Source organism: Ictidomys tridecemlineatus, chromosome 9, assembly GCF_052094955.1.
Source record: "Ictidomys tridecemlineatus isolate mIctTri1 chromosome 9, mIctTri1.hap1, whole genome shotgun sequence".
In the NCBI taxonomy this organism is placed as follows: domain Eukaryota; kingdom Metazoa; phylum Chordata; class Mammalia; order Rodentia; family Sciuridae; genus Ictidomys; species Ictidomys tridecemlineatus.
In genome coordinates, this window is record NC_135485.1 from 119,713,658 (window position 1) to 119,732,145 (window position 18,488).

Genomic DNA, 18,488 nt, shown 5'->3' on the forward strand with positions numbered 1-18,488 from the left:
TGTATAGCACTTGGAATTATAGAATTTCCAAATATAGGTAAAATATATGTAACCATATCAATAATAGTTAGATCTTTATATTCTCATGTTAATGCAACAAGCTGCAAGTACAGGTGCATGCAGTTCCTGATATGTGTCAACAGATGGCACCATTTATACACAATAATGCTCATTTTCCAGTTGATTACTTAATGTAAAATTCTAAAATTCTCAAAAGGATTAATATAAAAAACTCAAAATGATTAATATGAAAAAAATTAGCATGTTTAGTTAAATTTGTATGCTCTCAGTATTCATTTCTTCCAGAGGTAATATTTCCTGGTCTTTTTCCCAGCCATTGGCAACTACTTCTGTTACAAATAGCTTCATCTGAGAAGTGTCTGTTCAGATCCTTGGCCCATTTGTTGATTGGGTTATTTGTTATCTTATTGTCTAATTTTTTGAGTTCTTTGTATACTCTGGATATTAGGGCTCTATCTGAAGTGTGAGGAGTAAAAAATTGTTCCCAGGATGTAGGCTCCCTATTTACCTCTCTTATTGTTTCTCTTGCTGAGAAAAAACTTTTTAGTTTAAGTAAGTCCCATTTGTTGATTCTTGTTATTAACTCTTGTGCTATGGGTGTTCTATTAAGGAATTTGGAGCCCGACCCCACAATATGTAGATCGGAGCCAACTTTTTCTTCTATCAGACGCAGAGTCTCTGATTTGATATCAAGCTCCTTGATCCATTTAGAGTTAACTTTTGTGCATGGCGAGAGGAAGGGATTCAGTTTCATTTTGTTGCATATGGATTTCCAGTTTTCCCAACACCATTTGTTGAAGATGCTATCCTTCCTCCATTGCATGCTTTTAGCCCCTTTATCAAATATAAGATAGTTGTAACTTTGTGGATTAGTCTCTGTGTCCTCTATTCTATACCATTGGTCCACAATCAACAAGTACATGAAAAAATGCTCACCATCTCTAGCAGTCAGAGAAATGCAAATCAAAACCACCCTAAGATACCATCTCACTCCAGTAAGATTGGCAGCCACTATGAAGTCAATCAACAACAAATGCTGGCGAGGATGTGGAGAAAAGGGTACTCTTGTACATTGCTGGTGGGATTGCAAATTGGTGCGGCCAATTTGGAAAGCAGTTTGGAGATTCCTGGGAAAGCTGGGAATGGAACCACCACTTGACCCTGCTATTGCCCTTCTCGGACTATTCCCTGAAGACCTTAAAAGAGCATGCTACAGGGATGCTGCCATATCGATGTTCATAGCAGCACAATTCACAATAGCTAGACTGTGGAACCAACCCAGATGCCCTTCAATAGATGAATGGATAAAAAAAATGTGGCATCTTTACACAATGGAGTACTATGCAGCAATAAAAAATGACAAAATCATAGAATTTGCAGGGAAGTGGATGGCACTAGAGCAGATTATGCTTAGTGAAGCTAGTCAATCCCTAAAAAACAAATACCAAATGTCTTCTTTGATATAATGAGAGCAACCATGAATAGAGCAAGGAGGAAGAGCAGGAAGAAAAGACTAACATTTAACAGAGTCATGAGATGGGAGGGAAAGGGAGAGAAAAGGGAAATTGCATGGAAATGAAGGGAGACCCTCATTGCTATACAAAATTACATATAAGAGGTTGTGAGGGGAATGGGAAAATAAACAAGGAGAGTAATGAATTACAGTAGATGGGGTAGAGAGAGAAGAAGGGAGGGGAGGGGAGGGGGGATAGTATGGGATAGGAAAGGTAGCAGAATACAACAATTACTAATTGGGCATTATGTAAAACTGTGGATGTATAACCGATGTGATTCTGCATTTGGGGTAAAATTGGGAGTTCATAACCCACTTCAATCTAATGTATGAAAATATGATATGTCAAGAGCTTTGTAATGTTGTGAACAACCAATAAAAAAAAAAAAATTAAAAAAAAAAAAAAATAGCTTCATCTGATACTAAGAAAGAAATGTCAAGGGAAAGATACTTTTCCCAGAATAAACACATTTTTTTTCTTTCTTTTTTAATCCCACAAGATTTTGATTCAAAGTTGTATAAAGATAAAGATAGAGATAGAAACTGAGGAGATTTACAGATTGACCACTTAAGTACCTGCCTGCTTAGAAGCCACTATTAATCTAGACATTTGACAGGGATTATTCCTTTATTTATGAGAAAATGATTTCCTTATGTTAATTTTTAAAACTTTCCCTCTATGATAGCTTCTACTCAGTTCATAAAGTCCCAGAGCTGAGTCAGTCAACATTTTTGGTTTGTAGATTATGTGCTTTATGAGGCACAACATAGCAACACAAATATTTAAATTGCCCCCACATTTTACAACCTCAACCTCTGTATTTTATATAAAGGCCACAAAATGAATATTGTCATAATGAAAATTTGATACACCCTGAGGACTCCTGCTTACTGAAATCACAAATGGAGCAGACGGAGAAACCAAAAGGATATGCTGAGAAAGGTAAGCAAAGAGTAAAATCCTCTGAACAGTTACAATTTTCATTCCTAAAGGCTAGAAATAAGCAAAGGGAAAAGGGTTTTTAATTCATGTAGGAAGTTTGATTTTCAATATTATGTGAACATAAGTAATATGAGTTTTTGAAAATAAATAATAAGAGTTGTACTCACTTTTTGTATTGAGAAACTCAAATTTGTATTGAGAAACTCAAAATTAGTTTTAAAATATCATTATATGTTAGAACTCAGTTTTGTTTCTTTCTTTTGGTCTCTATTTGTCTTGTGCTGCAAGTTGCACTTTTAAATCCAGTACAATTTGTATGATGTTCCTTAAAATGATTCTGTGGTGATCAGTGTTCTATGCCAAATCTACCTGGAATACTTACACAGGACATACTTCAGTCAGGAGAGGAAGAAGTTTCTACTTTGTGGATTGATGGGCAACTTATTTAACCAATTCTGATCTTCCTGACAGGCATACATCACCTTACTTCTTCACTATTCATCTAAAACAATAGTTTTGCAAAAACCTCTACTAAATCCCTAGTCAATAGCTGAGAACACTTCAGTAAGGCTATCCCAATGGTAAAGGAGTAGATCTTTATTTAATGAGCTGATTTTTAAAAGCAAACTTGAAACTAAAAAAATTAAACATTACTACAAATAAAATTTTGCTTTTCCAAGATAATGTTTACCAACAACTATAGTTTGCTTGACCAGTTACTGGTTATTAGACTACTTTTCCTTTTCTGGTAACTTTAATCCCTATAATAAGAAGAATGCAAGTTGCCTAGAAACTGAGTTGACTTTATCAGAATGAGTTCTTCATTGTAATTAATGACTAAATAACACAAAGATCATAATTAGATTTACCATTCTAATTAGTAATGACAATGATTTTTTTTCACACTGCCAATTTTTCCATGGCTCTCTGTCATATATTTTATATAGATTGCCTAATTTGATACCAAAAACAATATTATATAGGTATTATTATAATATTTAAGTACAACTTCAAGCTAATGATATTAATACAAATTTTCCTGCTTAGTGCATAATATCTTTAAAATTATAATAAAATAATTTACAAGTGTTCAGTCACTAGACAGTTCATGTCCAAATGAAATGGACACTATTAGAAAATGTTGATAATTAATTTTTTATGTATATTTACATATCTCATAACTGTACAAAACGTTTAGTTTATTAAATGCTAAGTAGAGTTTGCAACCTTTTGGGAGTAAATTAATAGTAAATAGTTGACTAAAATAATATTTTTGAAGCAAATTATACAAAAGTTAAACATGTTGTAAGCATCTTGTGACAATTAAAAATCAATTTTTACGTGAGAATTTTGGGTGGATTCCAAAGACTTTTGGGTGGATTCCAAAACCCAGGATATTTTAGCTTTTACTGCATCACCACTAAACTAGTATAATAAAATTATCAAATACTGCTGAGTACTGATCATGGTCTAGGTAATGTGCCAGCCCTCTCCAAGTATACTTTAGTTAATACAACAAAGTCATGAGGTCGATGCAATTGCTGCCATTTGATAGAACAGACATGAGGTTAAGAAACTCAGCTGAGGTCATGCAGGTTGTGAGAGGTGAGGCCTCTATCAGAAGCCAGAACTTCCCATTGCAAAAGCCATATCATCCTATTAATTAAATAGCACTCTTCCTTCAGCCAACAGTGTCTTTTCATCTTCCACTGAAAAGCAAAAACAAATTAAACCAAAAGAAAATTCTGAATGTTACCTATTGTCAAAAATATTTTAATGCAAACCTCAGTAGTCCCTTCCAGCTTATGTCAATAAACAATATTTTATTAATTTTTGATAGCACTGAATGGATGAATTCACTTTCTAAAAAGATAGAAAATAGATTACATTACTAATGATGCAATTTTAATTTAAAACACTAAATAACCAAGAGAGAAATAAAATAGTTCTTTACCAAATCTTACAAAATATGGAAGTTGCAATCACCATAAATTATAACATTGTTGGACAAAGATTAATTAAGAAGTGACTGTTTAGAGCCTCACTTATTCTCAAAATCAGAATGAACCTGATTTTTTCTTCATGACATCTAAAGGACCTTGAGATTCACTAGGGAAAAACACTATTTTAAAAATTCATCCTAATTTTTAAAAAGATTATCATTTATTGTAAGCAACCAATTCAAGATGGATTGATTTTGAAGCTGCAGGTAACAATAATGTTATTAACATCTTTGCTTTAACATTGAGTGTTCTTTGAATAGCATTAGCATATTTTCATTAGATCTGACACTTAGACTTCTTGACTTTTGAATAAATCACTCAATGAACAGGACGTAGAATAATAAAAAGGAAAAAAATAATGACAAGGAATAAAAAGAATAGCTTGATCAACCACTTGTCACTTGTGTTTTTCACAGATAGCATTAAGGTTTCCTAACTCATGACTTTTTTGTTTAATTATATTTTGGGCAAAATCTTAAGGACTCTTAGGAAAGATAAAGCTTTACCTTTCAAAGAAACCACTGCCATCTGCCACTGACCGAAAGAAGTTTGACCATGACTTTGCCATCTCCACTTCGTTTCATGGGGTGCATAATATTGTTCGGAACCGAAGCAGAATTCGCAAGGTGATCTGGTTGGTGGTGGTGCTGGGCTCCGTCTCACTAGTGGTGTGGCAGATCTACAGTCGCTTGATCAACTATTTCACATGGCCAACCACAACATCTATTGAGGTTCAATATGTGGAAAAAATTGAGTTCCCGTCTGTGACATTCTGTAATTTGAACAGGTAAAAATTATTTTTTTTAATAATAATTGGTCCTCATAATTTTGCTAATATAACTCTGACAGTTTTCTTATGCAGTATGCCCCATATGTAAATCCAAGGAAATTCTTTATACATAAAAGCACAAGTTTAGGGAAGTAAAGAAACTTATTATCTTCTTTCACTTATTTTTCTTATTGCTTTCCTTCCTCCACAATTATATGCTAGTATGTAGCAAGCCTCATGGTTTAAAAGATGTAAAAGTCTTCATTTCTGCACTTAACAATTTTTGTCATAAAACGGGGAATATGAATCATCGTGATGCAAAAATGATGACTGTATGATGCAATAAAGGTACATGTGAAGCTCTGAGCACACAGAGAACAGAGAGGCAGTTACTACCTGGGGTATGGGTATAAGGAGGACTAGAAGATCCTAGGTGGAGATGAGGAAGGACTGAGAGAGGTGACAGGCATGGAGATATGAAAAATTCTCTTGTACCTATGATGACATAGTCAATGTAGCAGACACAGGACCAGCTCCTGTAGGTTGCACAGGGCCCTGAGCTTAGAAGAGCTTTACCCTTGACTTTACACTTTCTTTCTTGAGTCCTCCACTGTAGCTCACTGCAGAAAGCTACAATTCATTGACTGCACCAAGTCTGCTGAGAAAAGGGAAGTTTCCCCTGTGAGGCCTGCATCCCTGTAGCTGCCTGTGGTGAAACTTAAAAGATTACAAATAAGATTTTTGCCTGGGTAGGCAGAGGAGCTCCTTAAGAACCCCCACTTATCAGCTGTTTGACCGTGAAGAAGTCATTTAATCTTCTTAGCTTCAGTTTTTTTCAGTGTATCCAGTGACAAATCATCTGCTTTACATACTTGCCATTATAGCAGAAGAGGTGATATGTACTTCATATTGTTTTATTTGGGGGGTAATTCCAGGAGAGGTGCTCAATTTTCTAGTGTGTGTTATAGCATGATTGTGTGACTTAGTATCTTGAGAACTTAAGGTGTATCAAGATGTCAAAAAGTAAAGGTAGATCAATCCTCTCCCAAGAAAAAGACTTTCAGTACTCACCACCTGTTTCAAATGTGCTCTAACAAAGTTTGCCTGCAGCAACCCTTGTTTGAAAGCAAACGTAGATATCACTTCCAGAAGTACGATGTGAGGGTTCCAGATTCTCTCTAGGGAAACAACCATGGCCGACTAGTGAAAACTACTTTTAAAAGCAACATTTAAAGTATTTGGAAATATTTATTCAAGAACATATGCTATCTCGGTAAAAACAGGCAGGATCTTTAGAACTGGAACCACACACCTGTTTTCTTCCCCCTTTTTATCTCTGAATGACAGAAAATATATTCCAGCTGGGTTTCACTGACAGGGCCTCAGTTCCCCTCAGCTCCTAGCGACAGGCCACAGTGTGCCCCCTGGGAGGTTCAGGCTGCCAATATGACTCATCCAATTCAGCTTTGTAGAGAGTAAATTCCCAATTGCAACAACTTACAGTTGGGGACACTCTTCCTCTGTGTGATTCCCATATACACAGTGAGGTTATATGAGGGAGAGTAGGAGAATACTCTCCCTCACTCTCACCCAAGCCTGCTTTTGTGGAGGTCAGAAGAGGAGAGGCAAAGTCAGAAGACCACAAGTCACTCCCTGACACAGAACTTGTAAAGATTTTTCCTGGAAGGAGAAGCAGGCCAAAGGTAGAGAGAACTTCAAAGCTCTCCCTAAGGGAACGGATTTTGTAATTGAGTATGATGAGGTTCAAGTCTAAGGGCACACTTAAAAACCAGTATAGCCAGGAGTGCTAGGGCATACTTGAAATCCCAGCAATCTCATTAAAAGACTGAGGCAGGAGGATTGCAAGTGCAAGAACAGCCTCTGCAAATTAGGGAGACCCTGGCTCAAAATAAAAAGGGTTGGTGATGGAGCTCGTTGGTAACACACCTCTGGGTTCAATCCCCAGTGTGGAAAAAATAAATAAATATTAAAAACAATATATATTTTGGTGGTAAGAAATTAAGAGGAACCTGATAGTTTCATGAGAGCAACAAGCTAAATCATAATGTATCAGTGATAATCTAGGAAAGAAGAGCTCATCTAAAGTCAGAATAACTCTCAAAGCCTGGTCCCAAAAAGTACCCCTGCAAATTTAATCAGATCAGACTCTGGAGAAATTTATGCCCAGTGTATATTGGTAAAAACAGCAAAGCTTGAAACGAGTGGATCCTAACAACTACTTGTGCTCCCAACAGAGGCAGATAGCTATACAGGTAAATTAGGAACACAGTCAGATTAAAATAAACCCTAGAACAAGAGGGTTTATTTCTCACTATAAGCACCAAAGTCTATTCAATAGATTATTTTCTAATCCTATCCTCCCCTACAGGACAAAATCATTTTAATAGTCATGCAACCAAGTGATGACAATGTTCTATATACCTTTATTGGAATAAAAAAATTTAAATGAAAATAAATAATATAAAACAAAAATAAGGGAAACAATGCACAAATATTTTCTAACATTAACATATCTTTAAAAAGATATACTTTTAATCCTTTGCAACAATTGATAACATTGTATTTCCATTTTTCAGCTTTTTGGCAAATTTGTCAATTACTTCATCCAAATTAGCCTTCCTTACACTATCACTGTTTGATAAGGAGAACAATCAGATTCATTAATTTGGCTTCACTCATACTTCATCTATTTATTTAACTATCTATCTAACTATCTATCTATTTATTTATTTATTTTGTGGCACCGAGGCTTGAATCTGAGGGCATTCTACCACTAAGCTACATTCCTAACACTTTTTATTATTTATTTGTAAAATTTTCAGAAAGGTTCTCTTTGAGCTGCCCAAATTATCCTCAGACTTGCAATCCTCCTGCCTTAGCTCCTGAGTCACTAAGATTATAATCATGTGCTACTGTGCCAAAGCCAGTAACAGTTTATTAATGAATACTACTTTAATTTTGAAATGTTTCTTTCATGTAAAGCAGTGCCTATTAAAATAGGAAAACAAACTCATAAAGATGCATTTGTCAAACATTCATTAAAATCATACTTCACAATAAATTCCAGAAATTGAAATATTCCATGACCTTTCAAATACCTCTGTGTCAAAAATTTCCACTAAAATATCTTTGGCACAAAATTCACAATAAATTTCCATTATATTTTGTTAAAATTTCTGAAATATATTTTCTTCTACTAAAATAAGAGAAAAAGGCAGATGGAGTGAGTTCTGGTATAAATTAATCCATTGTTTTAGAACAAATAACTTCTGTCACTGTATTTTTATAATCTGTGGGCTATTTTCCTCGGTTCAAATCTATGTGAATGAAAAAATGTGTGGGTATGCATATTAAAGGAGTTTTAACAAAAGTAAAATCATACCTCTGATACAAATATAAAATAAATGTGTCAAAGATTTTGTCAGTTAATGAAAGAATTGATAAGATGCTGAAATTGGTTCAAAAGGAATCTAAAGAACAGATATTCTTCCCTATTTTTCACTCCACAAAATTTTCTGTAAAATATAAATTTCTTGTTAATACACAATACACCTGAACCTGGCTTGGTAGGGCTCAATGAAAGTCTGAGTCAGGCATCAATTTTCATGTCAGATGAAATTTTGCTTTTGGATCATATAATTTGGGGAAGTACATTTAGAACCATTAGTTTACATAAGAAGAACAGATCTAATCTAGTTATTAGTTCACCATTATTAATATAATAGAAATATTTTTAAAGGACATTTTTAAATGACATCTCTTTCAACAGTTTTACCTATTGTACTTACACCTCCCACAAATGTGGTAATTCCCTCATTTCTCTGCATAATGGTTTTGACAAGAATCTAGTGAACTTGATGCGAGGGATGACTGCCTCTTAGCCTATGCAAGATTCCAAAGTTGCAGAGCTTTGGAACAGATCCCTGGCACCCTGTCAGTCATTCAGAGTTAGGAACTTGAAGTATCTTAGTGGCCCATCCCTCAATACAGAGTTAGCCCTGCACTTTTCTCTCAAATCTATTGCTAATCTAAACTTGATTCCTGAAAAGATCCCCAGAAATACTTTTGACCATGAAAAGTAAGATTACTAACTATGTTAAGTTAGAAAAAATTCCACCATGATATAGGGTACTGAGGAAGGCAGAGGAGGTTATTTACAGGTTTTTAAGATGTGTACTGGCTTTATGAGAATCAGAGCTGGTTATATAAGGCACAAATTAGGTGCTTATCATGAAAATAGCTTCTAATCTCTGAAATATAATGTTGGTGTAGGGTTTTGTTTTCTTCTCTCTTTTTTTTCTGTTTTGTGGATACCCTATCATGACCAGGAAAGAATTAATCATGGCTTATATTAGAAAGAAAACTTATGTATGTACAAAAGATAATATAAAGGAAAATGAAAATAAAATATAGAATATAACCATAATGAGATTTCAACTCATTCTAGCAGGAACAGATACTAACAAAAATATAAAAGATGATACATGCTGGTGAGGATATGGAGAAAAGGGAATCCTTGCCCACTATCGGTGGGAATGTGAATTAATACAGCCATTATGGAAAGCAGTGTGGAAGTTCTTCAATATATTGAAAACAAATCTACCATCTGATACAGCAATCCAGCTACTGGGTATTTCCCCTAATGAAATGAAATCAGTATGTTGAAGAGATATAAAAAATCCTCAAGTTCATTGTAGCACTACTCACTATGGCCAAGAGATGGGAATGACTTAAATGCCCATCAATTGATAAAAGGATAAGTCTAATGTGAGGCATGACACCATGAAATGCTCAGCCACAAAAAGAATGAAGTTCTGGCATGTGCTACAGTGTGGACTGAACCAGAAATCATGTTAAGCGAAATAAGCCAAGCACAGAAAGAAAAGTATCCCATGACCTTACTTTAAAAAAAAAATTTTTTTTTAAATGATCACATGAAGATTGAGAGTAGTTACCAGATTCTGTGGAGAGCATGGGGGAGGGAGGGATGAGGAATAGTTGACCAGTGGGTACTAAGTTACACTTAGGAAGAAGAAGTTATGGTGTGCTGTTGCACCAGAAAGTGACTGTAGATAACAATAATTTAGTATTTGAAAATGAGAGAAGAAAGGTTTTGAATGTTTTCTCCATTAAGAAATAACAAATGTTTGTGGAGATAGTTATGTTTAACCTGATTTAAACATTACAGAAATTTACAAGTGTTTAAACATCATGTTACTCCATTAAAATGTATAATTTTCATGTACCAGTTGAAAACACATGTAATACTACTTTAAAAAAAGAAAGCAAAGAAAAAAAAAACTAATGTAGAAAATAAAGGATATCCTTGAATGACACACAAACCAGAGACCACTTGACCCTGTAAACTTGCTAGGAGTGGACAACATGTTCTGTTCTAGGCTTTTTATCAGTTGGAAGAGACAAGAATCTGTTCAAGGTCAAAATATATAATATCCATGAAATTCCCAATTATATTTTGAAAGAAATATAAGGCATGCAAATAAAGAACTCTATGTAACTATAAGGCAGAATTTGCTTAGCAAAACTAGAGTATTTTAAGGTAATATGGTGGTTGGATTAAGTAGATCATTTCTGCTTTCATTGCCAAGAGGACACTTTGACAATAATGAGACATTTATTTAATGAATATTTACCTAACACTTATTATATTCCAGGCACCTGTCTAAAGGCTTTCAGAAAAATAATTGATTTATAAGACATTGAGGTAGGTTATATTAACATATATCAATTTTACAGTTGAGAAAATGAAGTGATAAAAAAATGAAGAAATTTGCTAAAAGATACCATTAAGTAGCAGTAACAACCAGAACTTGAAGAAGAAACAGCACTGCTCGGAGTGACATAGAATAAAGAATTTACAATGGGGGTTAAGCCCTACACAGTTGTAGGCCTGGTTGCTCCCATTTCTGGTGCTGGGCCTGCTCTGGGCAGAAAGAAAAATGAATGTGAAGTGGAGAAAATAAAGAGGAAATGGAATTATGTGCCTATTGTTCACTACCACCAATCTTCATGGCCTAAATGACTCAAGAGAAGTTGGCACCTTCACCAAGTTGCACTGTCTCACCTGACTCAGCATTTGATGTGGTTGAATTTGCCATCTGGCTGCTGCTCCATTCCAGCAAGTTGAGTTGGCAGCTAAGCTATCACGTTTTGGGGTTCCTGCCCTATAATGCACATAATGCACTTCAGAATGTAGCCACACACATACAAGGAAGGGAATGCTCAGAGTCATAGGGAATGCTCAGAGTCATAGTGACAGCTCAACTAAGCAGATGTAGAACTAAGATATGAATATAGCAGAGCTGGGATTTGAACCCAGGAAATATGGCTTCTGAATATTTGTTCTACTTTCTCAACTCTGCCTTTGAAGGAAGAAAGAATTATGTTTAAGATCCATCAGGATTCATTCAGACCAAGGTGTGAAAGGTATTTTAGGGGATTAAAAATGTATACTTAAATACAAGATAACGTGTACAGTGTATTAAAGAACTTTTAGGAATCCAATTGACCTGAATGTCTTGAAAATGTGAAAGAATGTAGAAGATATGAAGAAACTGCTAGAGTCCAGATGTTTGGTTTCTGTCTTCAAGATTGTTCCAAGTCTTTATTTTTCTAATGGTTGCCTTATTCCTACTAATAGGTTCCAAACAGCTGCTGTCGCCAAATTTGGAATCATTGTTTTCTTATGGCATACTGTATCCAAAGTTCTCCATCGTCAGGAAATCGGCGTCAATTCTACTGGTTTTAAAGAGGCTATTGATTTTATTGAGAGTCACCAAAACTTCAGTGTTACAGATTTTATCAAGAATAATGGTTTTTATCTCAACAATAGCACTTTGCTGGCATGTGAATTTTTTGGAATACCATGTGGCCCAAAGGTAACAATTTGATAGTTAATCATATGATGAAAATAATAAGCTGCTTTTTGGTACTGTTTCATATTGAGATAAAGTTTACTTGCTCATAACACATGTAATTCTGTTATCATCTATGTAATTAATCTACATTTAAGATAAGAAGTAGAATATCTGGAGTCTGCTAGTAAAGAGATTTGAAGGAAATTTGGTCCCATATTTTTTCTCCACAGCCAATTCTGAAGTCTGTGTTAAAGAAGTCTAAGTAAACTTCACAAATTCAGAGTTCTGGGGTACAATTCCTTAACCTTTTGGTAGAATACAGTAGACAAACAGAAATGCCTGAGAGATGGCTGTCAGAGATGAAGAAATTGACAAGAGATGTCCTATATTCTTCTTAAGGAGATTTTTCTATCTTGCTTTTTACTTACCAATATATTTCAACTCACAACCAGGAAATTTTGTACCAGAAATGAGTTTTTCATCGCATATTACAGAAACCCAATTCTGGTAAGCTGAAAAGTACAAGAAACAAACTGGTTTAATTGGGTATTTCTAGAGGAGGAAATAGGTTAAAAAAATGGTACACAAAGGGACTACAAGGTTATCCTGTACTTTCTGTCTTTGTTTCTGTCTCCTAACACAGGTTGGCTTCTTTCTGTATGAATTCTCCCTCCATAGAGCCAAAATGGCTAAAGGGAACACTTGACTTTCATTATGATAGGCTAGAGCTCCAGTTTTCAATGCAGTAATCCTATGGAAGATTGATTAGCTCTTAAAAGGACACATAAATTCATGAACCAATCACCAAAGCCACAGGGTCAGGGTCAGGTACTGAGATCAGCTCAGCTTATCACATGCATGCCTCTGTGGTGGCTGGAGGAGGTCAAGGGTAGATAATGTGATTGACATCTCTACCATAAACATATGAATGAAGGACAGGTGATCCTCAAGTATGGATTATCAAAGTGTTCTTCACCAGCTAAAGCATGTTTCCAGAAGCCTTGGTAATAAGGTAGGTAATAAAAAGAAGTAATTTCTTAGTAATTTCATAAAAACAAGTTAATTTTATGTGAAAATGTCTCATTTAAGGAATAACATGCAAATTCACAAATATGTATTAAAGAGAAATAAAAATTATTATTGAATACATACATAAGTCACCAGAACATTCTATCTAGTATTTCTGTATTGTTTAGACATCATGATTTAAAAAAAAAAAAGGTATGGCAATTTAAACCTTAGGAGTGATGAAAATACCCAACTGATTGTGTTTTATTTGGTTCATTTTTATATTGGAGGACTTTAAACATGTCTTCACTGAATATGGAAATTGCTTTACTTTTAATCATGGTGAAAATATCCAAGGATGGAAAAAAGTGAGTGTCTCTGGAAGAGGCTTAAGCCTGATCTTCGATGTCAATCAGGTATTGAATTTTCTTCAATCTAGCCAGGATTCCAAACAAATAGGGGACACATGTTTTTTTTTTTAATATTTTACCCTGTCATTATTTCTTGTTTTTATCAGTTCAGCCTAGTGTCCTCTGAGTTCTATGTAATAATTGACTTAGAGATTAAAAAGACCTAATTTTGAGTTTTAGTTGTCCTACTTATCTCTGTTAACGTAACTCCAAGAATTCTTCTTGCCACAAAATAAGGAAACCAGAGATTTCTAAGTTGCAATGTATAGAGTTAATTTAAGATGACTCTATGCATTTAAGAAATAATTTTGGTTAAGATTTTCATGCAGTATATTTTAGAGAGGAACCATATATTCACATTTGATAAATCATAGAATCTGAATCTGGAAAAATTGATGAGAAAATAATTGCTATACATATATTATAGACTGGACTTTGCTCAAGTCTAGTTTGGGAAAGTTATAGTTGGACTAAGACATTTTATGAATCTAGTCCTCAGAGGCAGGTGTTGAGACTCCTGAGAAATGCAGTGGTGATGTCTTCAAGAGTGCCTGGTATAGCTCCAATTCATGGTTGATTCTCACTTTGTGTCTTTCGAACCTCTTCCACTATTACACATTTAGAGGTTTTCTACTCTGTAGATTTATAAACAAGGATTATAAAATACTTATAGGTTAGAAATTCAGAATTATGCAATCAATTAATGGCAAAGATAACAAATAAGCCTTGTCTCTTGAATCCCACCAAATTATATAATCTCCTAATTGACATAAAGGAAGTCATTGGCTATTGCGTTTATGTATGTATGTATTTACTTTTGGTACAGGGAATTGAATCCAGGGGTGTGTAAATATTGTTCAACATCCCTAGACCTTTTTATTTTTTTAATTTTATTTTGAGACAGGGTCTCTCTTAATGCTTAGGTTTTCACTGAGTTACTGTGGCTGGCTTTGAACTTTTTGCCTCAGCCTCCATTGGCTACTTTTAAGGAATTTCTGTTAAGATACTTGTACTCACTTTTTGTATCCAATTAAAGATATTTTTATTTATGTCCAAATACAACACTGCACACTATAATACCCCTTCCTATACATATATTTCATATATATATATATATATATATATATATTTGATCAATATTTTCATGTCATTCAAATATTAGCCCTGAGGTCAGTTCAAATATTAATTACAAATTTTACAACCTAAATGTCTTACATAATTTCATAATCCAAATAATTCAATGCAATGCTGCATAAGTAATCAGCATTGAGATATTTTTCCAGACTTGCCACTTAACTGCTTTTTAGAGGGTTATAACAGCCCCAGGAGATATAGCGTTCTGTGTTGTAAAGAAAATATTAAGCCTGTTTATTAAAGTAATTACATAAGCAGTTATTCACTGAAGAAAAAAATCATCTTATCCTCAAGTTTATTCTTGGTACTACGTACAGCCTAAAAGTACAACTAATGACAAAGTCACTGAAAATATCATCTTAAATTTCTTTATGGGGCAGAAATTTTATATCAAAATAACTCTAGTGTCACAGAATCAGTGTCAACCTTCACTAACATGGGAAAAATAAATTTGAATTTTGAATAAGGACAGGGATTTCAATACCAAAACAAGTTACAAAAGATTCTCTAAAACACACGAATCAAAGAGAACAGCCAGAGAAAGCAATGAAATGGCAGCTGGGGAGGAGAGGAGCAGTGGAAATCAGATTATTAGCCATGACCAGGGTCCCAGCTTCCATGTAGGGTGAAAAGTAGAAAAATGCAGAAGTCCAGAGCTGTGATTCAAACATGGAAAGTATGTCGTAGCCATTTCATTTTCACACCTTTGATAGAAAAGAGATTGAATTGGAATAGGAAACGATTGATTTTACGTAAGTCCAATACCATCATGGGATTTGATGAAACTCAAGCTGTGTAGCACTGATCTGATTACTCTGCAATTTGAGGAACCGTGTATTTTCATTTCAGGAGGAGTTTACTGACTCCCCAGGCCTGGGTTTTGCTGATGCTGGGATCATCTTTGTTATTCACTCACCCAAGAAGGAGCCTCAGTTTGTTGGCCTAGGGTTGTGCTCTCCCGTGGGAATGCACACGCGGGTAACCATCCGCCAGCTGAAGGTAAAGATGGGACGGAGAATGAATTAATTTTGTAAAGAGTACTTTTCCCCTAGAAATCCTTTTCTTTGTGCTTTTAAACCATGGTGGGAAATTCCAAAGTTTTAATTACCTTCTTTTCCTCTATCTGGAGACAAATATACAGTAAAAGCAATGAATCTATCTATACAACGTAAGAGAAAGTTGGGAAGCCCATCCAAATCAAGGTGACTGAGCTTCATTAGAAATTAAGAATGAGGATAGCCAGGAACTGGTGGCACACACCTGTAATCCCAGCTGCTCTGGAGGCGAGTTCAAAGCCAGCCTCAGCAAAAGGGAAGTGCTAAGCAACTCAGTAAGCCCCTGTCTCTAAATAAAATACAAAATAGCGCTGGGCATGTGGCTTAGTGGTCGAGTGCCCCTGAGTTCAATCCCGGGACCCACCCACCCATGTGCCAAAAAAAAAAAATGAGGATAGACCTAAGCTGCTGTGCTGAACTGTATGTTCTCATTGGAACTATGTGGGAAGGAGAAAATAAAAGAGACAAGTTCAGGCAATTTTGGAGTTGGGGCTGGTCCGCCAGGTTTCCATTTTCCAGCCACTTACAGTCATTTATTTTTAATTGTATTTATGAGTTTTTCATCTCTTCTCTTTTGCAGTTGAGGAGGGTAATACTTCCCTTTCATAAGTATATGAAGCTTAAGTGAAGTAACACAAAGAAAATACTAGCTTTATTGGCTGGCATATAATTGGTGCTCAATAAAAGCTTTTTTGTTTGCAATTTTGGTTTTGTAGTCTGGCTTATCTATATGCTAATATAATATTTACATAAATGAGGTTTTTTTTCCTTGTATGTGTCCTTTTTTGAATGATTAGTCTGCTGATATTACAGATTGGCATTTGAGAAAAATGTCAATGAAAGACCACTAAAATCTTCAGCGTCATTCAGGTTAATTGGGTAGAAAAAACAGGCAAATGTACTACATTTAAAATCATCATGGAGCTCTGAGAGAAAATTTTAAAAGTGTCTGGCCTGGTACCATGGTGCATGTCTGTAATCACAGAGGCTCTGGAGGTTGAGTTAGGAGGACTGAAAGTTCAAAGCTAGGCTCTGCAAAATTGGAAGGACCTAAGCAATTTAGTACAATCCCATCTTAAAATAAAAAGGACTGAGGATGTGGCTTGGTGTTTAAGAGACCCTGGGTTCAGGTTCAGTCCCTGGTACTACCCTGTCCCCCCCAAAACAAAGTTAGTGTCTGCGGTCTCTCTAATGGAAAATGGGTAGAAAGACTGAGATAAATCTCCTGCTGCATCAGGTCTTAATTTTGATCTTAAGACAGTTCACCAAGAATACCCTTGGGGAGAATGCAAGCCTAACATCAAGCTCCAGAATTTTCGTCACTACAGCACTTATGGTTGTTTGAAAGAATGCAAAGCCCAGCTCATAGAAAAGCGATGCGGATGTTTGCCTTTCCTGCTTCCAGGTAAATAAACAGTGACCCTCCCACACTCAATTATATTTGCTTAATTTGATCCTTAGAAAATCAACATGTAATTAAATTGTTTTCCATTCTGGTGAAATTGTATTCTGGAAAATCATTCACTTGCCAAATGTAATCTCAACTGATAAATTTGAAATCCTGGAGTCAGTGCAGAGATTTAGGGAAAAGAAAATTGTGTTATCAGGATGGGTCCTATATTCTTATTCCAAAGGTTAAAATTGGATGCTCTCAAATATTTAAAACAACCACATAGGGGTTTTCATAATTTAAAAGAAAAATAAACTCATGTATGTAGAGTTTTTGACCCTGGAGATTTCTTTGTGAGCCTAAAGGTAGCTTCAAGCCTCCTTTGCATAAAATTGGAGACATTTTCAGGATCAGGGATATGAGGCAGGCCTTGAAGAAGGCAGGAGAGCAGGATGGTTATGAATCAAATCCAGTTGTGAGGCATCTCAGCCTCACAATTTCTGATCTAGGTGATCTTGACCAAGTCATGTAACCTCTCTATGCCTATAAAATGGGGAGAAGGTTTTTCCACCTTATAGGGTTGTCTCAAAGATGGAAAAAGCATGTAAGTGGTTTTAAAAGTGGCTGACACGGAATAGAATGGAGTCTAGATAAATGCTGGGCATTTTCCTTCAGTTTTCTTCACCTTCCTCCTGTAGCATCTTCATGGAGATAGGGGCTGGAGTGGGGCAAGACCTGTTTGGCTATACCAGTTTGCCATTATGCACTCTTTCCTTCCTCTCTCTCTCTCCCCCTCTCTTCTTCTCACACACATACGCAAAGACTTATAATAATGCTGCCTCTTATAACACGACTATGTAACTGGCAAACTTCTCCAGGGAATTCAAATAATCGTTTCCTTCCTTCTTTCTAGAATCTAGATGACTGATCTCTAAACATCACCCACACCCCCTGCTACCCCCCCAAAACTGACACTTTATAAAACTTCTGTCTCTGGCTCTGATATGCCATTCCCAATTATATTGGAAATCTTAGTGGAGATAAGTCTGAATTAATTCATGCTGCATGATGTTTATATTATAAAATTTATTATGTTTTAAAAAATACAAACTGAATAATTAATATGAATCAGCGACTAGGAAACATGCTGCATAACATACAGAGCATGGCATCTGTGTGAACATCAGGATGCATGAAGTATTTACAGGACTATTATGTGATTTGGTTAAATCCTCACATATCCCTCCCTATACTTACAGAAGAGAAAACTGAGACTTATAAAGTGAATTAGCTAAAGTAACACCATTAATAATTTGAAGAAGCGCAACCCCAAATCAGACAGG

The 18,488-nt window shown here is 35.3% G+C and overlaps 1 protein-coding gene across 5 annotated transcripts in view; it reads left to right on the top strand.

Moving 5' to 3' along the window:
• Asic5 (acid sensing ion channel subunit family member 5) overlaps positions 1-18,488 on the top strand; it is a 39,064-nt gene that overhangs the window by 10,501 nt on the left and 10,075 nt on the right. For all 5 annotated transcript variants that reach the window (XM_078021971.1, XM_078021972.1, XM_005330921.3 and 2 more), the window contains exons 4-9: positions 2,368-2,477; positions 4,961-5,267; positions 11,932-12,169; positions 13,447-13,572; positions 15,550-15,699; positions 17,013-17,160. In XM_078021971.1, the coding sequence (XP_077878097.1) occupies positions 2,368-2,477; positions 4,961-5,267; positions 11,932-12,169; positions 13,447-13,572; positions 15,550-15,699; positions 17,013-17,160 (1,079 nt within the window). The remainder of the gene's footprint in view (positions 1-2,367; positions 2,478-4,960; positions 5,268-11,931; positions 12,170-13,446; positions 13,573-15,549; positions 15,700-17,012; positions 17,161-18,488) is intronic.